Here is an 11338-nt window from a genome sequence, read left to right on the forward strand (position 1 = left end):
ACAATGAGGAGGACGTAGCCATATTGGTCCATGGCGGGCAATATCCACGACACAAATATGAGGCGACTCATGATGATGTCGAAGACGAGCACGTTACGAAAATGGTAAGGATCTTGATAGAACAACAGAAGGCCATCATGGGCCATCTCTCACGGAAAGAGTAGGCCATGACATAATTGAGGCAAGCGTTGTCGGGTGCTTCCAACAACGCGAATGAAAGGGGTCCAGTTGCTCCCGGTGCTCCTGCAAATCAAACAGCGCAAAGGGTTGACAATAATACCCCGAAGGGTGAGGTTGGTTTCGACGGGGCCAGGGGGAGCAACAGTGGATCTGGTAACAACAGCGGGAATGATCCTTTTAAAATCGAGTTCATACGGTGTTTGAGAGAAATAAATGCCCGAATAGACCAAATTCTGGGTGCACCGCCAGTATAAAAGGGACCGAACTCAAAGAGATACATCCAATTGCTTTTCAAATCGAGTGCGGCACCAGAATTAATCTCGAAGCAATTCAAAATTCCAGACGTACCAAAATATGATGGGACTTCGGATCCTCAAGAGCACATCACCACCTACACAATGAGAGTGAAAGGAAACGACTTAGCTCCGCTAGAGATTGAGTCGGTCCTGCTGAAGAAGTTCAGGGAAACCCTCACGAAGGGGGCCTTGACATGGTATTCACTTTTACCCGAGCACTCGATAGATTCCTTGGAAATGCTCGCAGATTCGTTCATCAAGGCCCTTGCTGGGCCAGGAAGGTACAGGCCCTAAAGGCCGACATATTCAGAATTGCGCAAGGAGAGTCTAAATTGCTGCGAGAGTTCGTGACCAGATTTCAAATGGAACGGATGTTGCTACCGGTCATGCCAGATGAATGGGCCGCTGAGGCGTTCACTAAAGGGTTGAACCCGAGGAGCTCCAACGCTTCCAGAAAATTGAAAGAGAGCCCGCTCGATTTCTAGGCCACTACATGGGCAGATGTCCACAACAGCTACAAATCAAAGATAAGAACAGAAGACGACCAACTCAGTTTCTCAGCATCAACCAGGGGTCGGGATCGAGAAGAACAAAGATAAGTCGAAGGATGATTTTGACGCAGATCGGCAATCTTCTAAGGGCCGATTTTTGCTCTACAAAAGGGACGAACGATGCGGTATAGGTTTTCGGTAGGTGGACAGGTTCGCTACTGATAGGAGAACTGACTGAGGCCAGAATAACAGATCATTGCAGGAAAAAGAGATATCGGGCCCCTGGGATTCCACCTACCCAGACTGTTCGAGTATAATTTCAATGTCAAAGTGGTGGAGCAGGTATTGGCGATGAGGAACATTAAGGAAGCGAGGTTCCCGAGGCCGATGAGATCTAATCCCCGTCAAAGGGATCCTATGTCTGGTGTGAGTATCATGGGACAAATAACCACTGGACTGGGGACTTCTACCATGTGCGAAAAGGTGGCGACGCTGCTGAAAAATGGTCATGTTAGAGAATTCTTGAGGGACCGGGCTAAATATAATTACGGCGGAAACTGGGATAACGTAGAGCCCTCGAAGATAGGGGAAGATCCTCCTCGATTAACAATCAACATGATTTTCTGGGGGGAACGAGATTAATGGTGTGACTTTTTTAGCAGCAAAAAAGACAAAGGTATCGGTGACTCATAGCAAGAGACTTCGGGAAGTCGCTGGGGATAACATCAGATTCATAGAAGACGCCGATGGACTCCTACTACTGCATAACGATTCCTTGTTAATTTCTCTTAATGTTTTAGATTTTAAAATTAAACGTGTTTTAGTGGACCTGAGAAGTTCAGCCAATATCATTTAATGGAGAGTGGTGGAGCAAGCCAAACTAATCGAAAGTATCATTCCGGCCATAAAGCTCCTTGTCAGGTTCAACTTTGCAAGTGTGACAAACCCGAGGGGAGATCCTGCTGCCCACAAATGCCGAAGGGGACATGAAGACTACCTTGTTTGAAGTAGTAGACAGCGACATGGGCTACAATATATTTCTTGGCAGGTTGTGGTTACACGAGATGAAGGTTGTGTCGTCAACACACCATCAACTTTTGAAATTCCCAACTCTAGAAGGGATCAAACAAATAAGGGGAGATCAACCGGTGGAAAGGGAAATGAACGCGATCTCGGGTTCCAGCAGTAAAGGAATGAATATGTGGCATAGCAATTACAACAACCGACGCCCGCACCCGAACCAAATGAAATCAACAAAGGGGAGGAGCCGTCGGAATTCTATCAGGTACCAAGGTATTTCCAGGTGTCGGAAGAAACCGATGCAACCAAATCCACGACAAAAGAACTCGAATAGCTTGCATTGTTCGAAAAGATCATGGAAAGGAAGTTCCACTTGGGGACAGGATTAAACCTCGATCTCAAGTCAGAATTTATAGAATTTCTTAAAACTAATATTGATTGTTTTGCATGGTCCCACATGGATATGACAGGTATCTCGCTAGGAGTGGCCATGCACAAGTTAAGCTTGGATTCCAGCATCCCTCAGGTAAGGTAAAAGAAGCGCCCTATTGCCGAGGTCAGAACAAGTTTGTCAAAAAAAAGGTAACTCGATTGCTTGATATCGGTTCAATCCGGGAGGTAAAGTATCCCGATTGTCTAGTTACGTTGTAGTAGTGCCAAAAATAATAATAAATTTCACATGTGCGTAGACTATAAGGATCTGAATAAGGCGTGCCCGAAGGACTCGCTCCCATTGCCAAACATTGATGAGATGATTGATGCAAGGGCCAAGCATGAATTGATGAGTTTCCTCGATGCTTATTCCGGGTATAACCAAATCAAAATGAACCCGGAAGATTAGGAAAAGACCACATTCATAATGAACTTCGGCACATATTGCTACAATGTGATGCCTTTCGGGCTTAAGAATGTCGTAGCCACTTATCAGATGCTTGTGAATAAAATGTTCAAAAAGCAAAGAGGGAAAATGATGGAAGTTCATAGATGATATGCTGGTTATGTCTTTGAACGGAGGTGACCATTTGAAACACCTCCAACAAACCTTTGACATCCTAAGGAAGCACAACATAAAGCTTAACCCCGAAAATTGTGCGTTCGAAGTCAGCTCCGAAAAGTTTTTAGGTTTCTTGGTGTCACAAATGGAGATCAAAGTCAATACCATTAAAATTAAAGTCACCGATGACATTCCGATCAGCTGACAAATGTGAAAGAAGTCCAAAAATTAACTAGAGGACTAGCCACTCTAAGTAGGTTCATTTCTCGATCTTCGAAAAAATGCCATCACTTCTTCTCACTTATGAATAAGAGCCCGTTTGGATTGGCTTATTTTAAGTACTTTTAAGTCAAAATAGCTTTTAAGTCATTTTGTAGTGTTTGGATAAAGTAAAGAAGTGCTTTTAAGAACTTGTTTTTAAGCTAAAATGACAAAAATAAGCCAAAAGCCAAAAGCTAGAATTCCTAACTTATGGCTTTTGGCTTAAAAACTCTTAAAACAAGCCCATCCAAACGGTCTCTAAGAAGAACCACTTTGAATGGACTCTGGAATGCCAACGGTCCCTAAAAGACCTGAAAAGGTATTTATCAAGACCTCCGTTACTATCGAAGCCGGAGGAAGGTGAACATTTACTATTTTATTTAGCAGTATCGGAGGTAGTGGTAAGTGTCGTTCTAGTCCTGGAAGGCGAATGTACACAATATCCTATCTATTATGTTAGCAAAATTTTAATGGGAGCGGAAACTCGTTACCCGCATCTCGAAAAATTGGCCTTTGTTCTCGTAGTCGCCGCTTGAAAGCTTATCCCTTATTTTCAATGCCACCGGATAGCCGTGGTGACAACTTTTCCCACGCGGAATATCCTTCACAAACCCGAACTATTAGGTCAACTGGCCAAGGTGGCAGTCGAAATAAGTAAATTTGACTTCGAGTATAAATCGAGGACTGCGATCAAATCACAAGTTTTGGCCGACTTTGTGGTCGATTTCAGTGTTGTGCTGCTACCTCTGGCCACCAAAGAAGCGATGATGGTGTCGGAAATGACATCAGGAGTTTAGACATTGTTCACGGATGAAGCCTCCAACGTGAAAGGGTCGGAGCTTGGGGTAGTATTAATTACACCCTCGGGAGAAACCCTGAGGCAAGACATAAAACTATTCCCTTGACAAATAATGAAGCCGAGTATTAGGTTTTGATTGCAGGACTTGAGCTTTCCCGAGGACTAGATTCCGGGGTCATTGAATCAGATGTGATTCCCAAGTGTTGTGAATCAGGTATACGGGATTTCGACACCAAAGAGGAGCGCATGCAAAAATATATTGTGAAAGTTCAAACTCTGCTCACACGGTTCAGGGAATGGTCAATCACTCACATCCCGAGAGAAGAGAATGCAGAAGTAGACGCATTGGCCAATCTGGGCTCGTCCACGAAAATGGAAGGATCAGATTCTGATACGGTCGTACAGCTCATGCATTCGGTATTGGATGTGAACGGTTATTATGAAGTAAATGCGACCAACTTGGTGTGGGACTAGAGAAATGAAACCATCGACTACCTTGAGTAGGGCAAACTGCCCAAAGACCCAAAGGCATCCCGGGCACTCCACACCAAAGTAGCTCGTTATAGCTTCTGGGGAGGACAGTTATACATAAGTTCATTTCAAGGCCCATTGGACCGGTGTTTAGGAGCCTCTGAGGCTAATTACGTCATGAGAGAGGTTCACGAAGGAATTTGTGGAAACTATTCAGGTGCATATTTATTGGAGTTAAAATTAGTTAGGGCAGGATACTACTGTCCCGGGATGGAACAAGATGCTAAGGTATTCGTTCAGAAGTGCGACAAGCGTCAACGCCATGCGCCGTTAGTGCACCAACCGACAAAGCTACTGCACTCGGTATTATCCCCATGGCCATTCATGAAATGGGAGATGGACATAGTCCGTACGCTACCACTGGCTCCTGGTAAGGTAAGGTTTCTTTTGATTTTAACTGATTATTTCTGTAAGTGGGTTGAGGTAGGACCTTACCAGAAAATCGGCCAGCGCAAAGTGGTCGATTTCCTATGGGAGAGCATGATTTGTCTGTTCGGAATACCAAAGAAGGTTGCATGCGACAACGGGCCATATTTCATAGGCATGAAGATCAAAAAATTCCTTGAGGATATGAAAACCAAAATAATCACATCTTCACCATACAATTCGAGCATAAATGACCAAGCAGAGTCGACAAACAAGGCGATTATTCAAAACCTCAAAAAGAGATTGGAACCAACCAAAGGCAACTGGCCCGAAGAGCTACTGGGAGTGTTATGGGCATACCAGACAACGACCAAGTCAAGCACGGGAGAGACATTTTTCTCTCTCTTATATAGATCAGAAGCCCTGATATCGATAGAAATGAGAGAACATACCATGAGATACATCTGGGCAGATGAAGAAACAAACAATAAGGCGTTACTAGTCAAATTAGAGTTGCTTGACAAACACAGGGACTTGGCGCACATAAGGATGGTGGCCCAAAAATAAAGAATGGAAAGATACTACAATCAAAGTGCTAATCTCTATTATTTCTAAGTGGGAGACTTGGATTTAAGAAAAGTGACTCAAAACACCCGAGAGCTCAATCTAGGGAAGTTGGGTCCGACATGGGAAGGCCCCTACAAATTTTTCGCTGTCACCGGGAAAGGATCATATGAATTAGAAAAATAAAATGGAGTCAAGTTGCCAAGAAACTAGAACATAACTCACCTCAAAAGGTATTACCACTGATAAGCAAAGCCTATACAGAAAGTATGTGTTGCACTCTTTTTCCCTTCGTCCAGTTTTTGTCTCAATTGTCTGGTAAGGTTTTTAACAAGGTATCAATGGAAAGCATACTACGAAGGAAACGCCATCGACAGAAATAAGACCTTTAAATGACAAGGCATGGAAATGACAAACCATTGCGAGATGGTTAGATAGTCTTTGGCTCGATAGCAAAGTTCCTAATGGGAAGCAAAGCTTTCTATCGGAACAAAGGCTATTCAACCATTATTGAGTTCCCCTTCTCTACAAGCCAGTGTGGGTGGTTAGATAATCTTTGGCTCAATTGCAAAGTTCCTAATGGGAAACGAAGCTTGCTATCAGACCAATGATTATCCAACCATTCAATAGTGGAATCCTCAAAGAAGCAAGACTTTCAGTATTCCAATTCGCATTCCTCACATCCGCACACTGGGGGGGGGGGGGTGTATGACAATACGGCAACCTGATTGCTATAGAAACCGGGACTACAAAATCCGATAACAAAAATGTCTCATCGGGATCGGGGACTGTGCAGCCAGCCCCGTAGCAACAAGTTGTACAAATAGGCCACATGTAATGGCAATTTCTTATTGAACAAGCAAAATGAATTCTTATCTACTTTTGAAGATAGAAGGAATAAAATAAAGTTTTTTTGTTTTTTATTTTGTTTCTAGTCCAAACGATGAATTGATTTTATCATTTGAAAGTTAATCGAGTACTTCAAATGCTAGTGCCGTAATAAAATAGAAAAGTCCTCTTCAAGAGCATCGTGAACATAAGAGGGCCCTCTCTTATAAAACCCTCATAGTAAAAGGTTGGTTCCGGAAGAGTTTATGCCCAGAACCCAAATGCTATTGGAGAAAAATACACCCGAAGCCTTGCAAAATTTGACGCAAAAAAGTAAACTTTGCACAATGCTCAAAAAAAAGTACTTTTATATATCAAACGTGCCAAGCAGCACAAGTACACAAATGCAAAAAAAAACAATAAAAAGAAAGCAAAAAACTAAGCTACATCGCCCCCAAAAGTTTGGGGAAGAGAAGCCAGGAGAAGTAGGCGGATCTGTTGTAGGCTCGGGATCTTGGCCTCCACCATCATCATCTTAAAGTTCCTCCTCGATTCCCAAGAACTCAGAACCGAAACCAAAAGAGTCAGTTGCATCGGGCTGAGCCGGGAGGCGTCTTTGAACGGTTGACTCCAGCTCTTGGGCCTTGGCGATTTTGGCATCAATATCAACGACGCTCGCTTTGGCCTCTTCCAAGGTTTTTCTCCTTTTGCTATACATAGAATATGGTTTTTCAATAATGAGGAATATGCTCGGTGCTGAAGTTCTGATTTAATCCAATCAACCTCAGTCAAAAGTCCATCCCGCTCGGACCTCGTGGCCCTAAGGCTATAATAAAGGTCACGGATAGTTGTTATATGAACCTTATTGTGTTCCATGACCTTCTTGTACTTATCCTCCTTCTGGGAACGCTTCTCCTTAGTAGCAGCAACTTTTTCAGCCTAGGAATTCAAGGCTACCTTTAAGTTATTCAATCTCTCAGTGGAGGCAGCCTCGCGCTTGACAGCAACAAGTACAATATTTTGGACCTCAAACCATTTAGCCTTGGCTTTATGAAACTATACCTTTAACTGAGGGGCTTCTTGGCTGAGGGCTATCACTTCCTTCTCGCGCTGCTGCAATCGAGCCTCCAACTCACCGACCTCAGCAACTTGTGCTTCTAGTACCGGAAGGCGAGCAGCAACTTGGTCCCTCTCGGCCAAAAGTTGATCCATTCGGACGTATGCTTTTCTTTATCAAGGATCAACTTATAAAGGCCCTCAGAAGTAAGGAGGTTGGCCTGCAAAGCAAAAGGCTAAGTTAGACATCCTGTCATAACAAATTAAAATAAAACAGGCCGTAAAAAGAACGAGTACCATATCGCTGTTGCGTTGTGCATGGCATTATTTATCATACACTCCCCCGAATGAGAGTGTATTTTCTTCGTGTCTTTCCCTGAAGTGAGAGACTACAGGTAATTAGCGAGTTCCACCAGTCGGGACAGCAGATGGCACTCGGTAGAGACCGAGAGGGAGACACTCGTCCTCCTCTGAGGATCTGCAAGGGAGGGGGGGGCGAATAGTTGTGCCCCAGATTCCCATAGTTTGGGGACTCGGGAGGAGGAACATCCTGTTCTCGGGTGTTTGCATCCGGTGGGGATGATGTAGCAGTAGCCGGTGACGAAGGTATGGCCGGCGTCGAAGGAGATGAAGCTGATGGCGTCGTGGGTTGAGAAGCATCTTTGGCAAAGGCAGTGCTTCTTGTTGGTTGCTCACCAACCAAAGACGCAAGAGGTCTGGTATTCAGCCTTATAGTACCGGGAGCAACAACTTGGACTAGAAAGGGAGGATTGGCATTCTCCACCAAGTCACACTCTCCAGAGAGCTTGGGCACCATCCCTGTGATGACCCGATAGATCATCTAGAGTTTTATGCCATAATTTTGTGTTTCGAAATCTCAAATAGCTCTTATTAGCCTTCCTTGATTTGCATGCGCAATCCGTATCTTTTCCGAAAGGCTTTTATGTGAAAGATTGATTAAAACGTGAATTTGTGCCTTAAAAATTTATTTGAGTTGACTTCGGTCAACATTTTGAGCAAACGGACCCAAACCCGTGTTTTGATGGTCCCGGTGGGTCCAAATCCTGATTTGGGACTTGGGCGTACGCCCGAAATTAAATTCGGAGGTCCCTAGCTTGAGTTATCGCATTTTGTCAAAAATTTAAAGTTTAAAGGTTTAAAAAATTTATAAATTTGACCGAAGTTTGACTTTGTTGCTACCGGGTCAAGATTTTGGTTTCGAAGCTTGGTATAAGTTCATTACTGTATTTATGACTTGTCTGCAAAATTTGGTGCAAAAATGAGTTTGTTTGACGTGATTCGGACGTCCGGTTGTTAAAATAAATGTTCTTAAGTTTTATTGAAAATTTCATTCGTTTTGGTATCCGATTGGTAGTTCTAGGTATTATTTCGGTGGTTTAATCGCACGAGCAAGTTTGTATAATATTTTCGGACTTGTGTTCATGTTTGGTTTGGAGCCCCGAGGGCTCGGGTGAGTTTCGGGTAGGCTACGGATCGTTTGAACTTGGAAAAATTCTGGTTTCTTGAGATTTTGCTGTATCTGGTGTCAAGTGCTTCGCGATCGCGAAGCCTTTCTGGGGCTGGGGAGGATTTTATTTAACGCGAATGCGAGACCTTGGTCGTGAACGCGGAGCATTGGAAGGTCTTCTCTTCGCGAACGTGACCAGTCAATCGCGAATACGTAGTGTTAGATAGGTTAGACTGGGAAATGGACTTAATCTACGTGAACCCGAGCCCAGGCTCGCGAACGTGTAGAGAACCTCGCATTCGCAAAAGCCAAAAAGGCAGTGCTTTCGTGAACGCGTCAGGTTTCTCGCTATCGCGATGAACACCTGACGCCCAATGACTTAAATGTTTCAAAATCGGGATTTCACCCATTTTCAAAATCTCTCCCTTAGAGCTCGGCCTAAAGGCGATTTGGAGGAGAAATTTCAACACCAATTCATAGGTTAGTATACTTTAACTCATTTTCTTCCATTTCTAACATTACCCATTAATTTCTAGCCTTAATCTTTGTTCTTCTATGGTAAGAAACTAGGGATTTAGGAAGAATTGGATTTTTGTAAATTCGGGATTTAAACCTCGAATTGAGGTCAGATTTCGAAATAAATTATATAACCGGGCTCGGGGGTGAATGGGTAATCGGGTTTTGGTCCGAATTTCGAGTTTTCACCAAGCGAGCCCAGGGGTTGACCTTTGTTGACTTTTTCAATAATGATCTTAATTGAATCTCTTTCATTCGTGAGTAGTTGCTAAAGCTTATTTTGAATTGTTTGGTCAATAATTTGTTAGATTTGGTTGGCTTTGAGGCTTGTTCGAAAGGAAAGGCCGTGGTTGAACTTTGAGTTGATTGTAGAGTGAGGTAGGTGTTGGGTTTAACCTTGATTTGAGAGAAATAGGAACTCTTGAACTATTTGCTATGTGAAATTTCATGTGTTGTGGCGTATATGCGAGGTGAGGAGTGCTTATACGCCGCCGAATTACTTGTTTCCCGATCTTTTCGCATTTCATTAGATATTTCTTTCCATGCCTTAACTGTTACGTGCTTTAAATGCTTCCCATGCCTTTATTTGCTACTTGTCACTTATTATTCTTGTGTTAAAAATGGTAGATTTTCCCATGCTTTCGTGACTTACTACTATTGGCCTTAAATGACTTACTTGTACCCTTAGTTGTCGTTTATTGAATTGTCTAGCTGTTTAGTATTCATTATAGTGGATCCTTAACTTGACATGAGAATTCCTTTCTGTTTCTGTTTTATATCCATTACTCGTAGAGGACTATTGTGAATTAAGTTATTAAATTAAATGCACTTATTGATTTATTCATATTGTACGGTGGGATCGGGTTTGCTTGTCGCAACGGGTGAAATAAGGGTGGATTTGATATGTCGGAATAAGGGTGAATTTTTATTGATACGGTGGGATCGGGTTGCGTGCTGCAACAGGTGAAATAAGGGTTGATTGATGCAGTGAAAAAGGGTGAATTGTGACACTGAAGTCTAATTATATTTATTTATTATTGTTGATAATATTACGGTGGAATAAGGGAGGATTGTGTTGTACGGTGAGATCGGGTTGCGCGCCGCAACAGTCTATGTGCTTCTATTGCCTTATCGTGTTGTGTTGGCTTTGGTATTTTCATACGAGACTCTAAGGATTCGGAGGCTGAGTTATTTTCATATGTTAACTGCTTCAATTTGTTCCTGCATTTTCTTTCCTGCCATTATTTTTATACTGCGTACAGGTTATTGTAAGTAACTGCCTTAGCCTCGTCACTACATCGTCGAGGTTAGGCTCGGCACTTACAGAGTACATGGGGTCGGTTGTACTCATACTACACTCTGCACTTCTTGTACAGACTTTGGAGTCGGTCCTAGCTGCGGTCAGTAGATTGCTCGGGTCGGCGATTAAGTGGAGACGTGAGGTACAACTGCTCGGTGTCCACAACCCTTAAAGTCCCCTTCTTTTTATTTTAGTTGCGTACTTTCTCTCAAAAAACTCTATATTTTATTCAAACCTTTATCTGTAGTATTCTAGTAGCTCGTGCACTTGTGACACTAGATTCAGGCTGTATTAGAGATTTCAGTTGTTATATTTTTCGCTCTTTATTTCAGAGTTTATTTCAAATATTTCGGTTTCTTTATTATTATTTAATTTGAACTGTTAAAAATGGACAATACACTAACATTGGCTTGCCTAGCGAGTGAAATGTCAGGCGCCATCTGTCACGACCCGGAAATCCCACCTTCGGGACCGTGATGGCGCCTAACATTTCACTTGCTAGGCAAGCCAACGTTAGAGGATTTATAAGCCAAATTTTAATCAATTTCAATAAAAAAGTCAATTAAGCCAAAATGAAACTAAAACTAAGTGCGGAATAACATAAAAGCCCATAATATCTAATATAATCCGGATCTGGAGTCACAATTCACGAGCTTCTAGAATTTTCT

The 11338-nt window shown here is 42.8% G+C and overlaps 1 protein-coding gene across 1 annotated transcript; it reads left to right on the forward strand.

Moving 5' to 3' along the window:
* On the forward strand, positions 579 to 5505 carry LOC109236419. The gene is made up of 6 exons (XM_019402601.1): positions 579 to 757; positions 1792 to 1888; positions 2016 to 2152; positions 2458 to 2513; positions 4184 to 4458; positions 4546 to 5505. The coding sequence occupies exons 1-6, from the start codon at positions 579 to 581 to the stop codon at positions 5503 to 5505; spliced, it is 1704 nt and encodes a 567-aa protein (XP_019258146.1).

Source organism: Nicotiana attenuata, chromosome 1, assembly GCF_001879085.1.
Source record: "Nicotiana attenuata strain UT chromosome 1, NIATTr2, whole genome shotgun sequence".
Classification (NCBI taxonomy): Eukaryota; Viridiplantae; Streptophyta; class Magnoliopsida; order Solanales; family Solanaceae; genus Nicotiana; species Nicotiana attenuata.

Excerpts from the sequence above, each read along its gene's own strand:
- LOC109236419 (XM_019402601.1), top strand. The coding sequence starts at position 579 with ATGAGAGTGAAAGGAAACGACTTAGCTCCGCTAGAGATTGAGTCGGTC. Across the intron at positions 2,153-2,457 it reads CGCGATCTCGGGTTCCAGCA|GTATCTCGCTAGGAGTGGCC; the intron begins GTAAAGGAATGA and ends TGGATATGACAG. Across the intron at positions 2,514-4,183 it reads TGGATTCCAGCATCCCTCAG|GACTTGAGCTTTCCCGAGGA; the intron begins GTAAGGTAAAAG and ends TTTTGATTGCAG.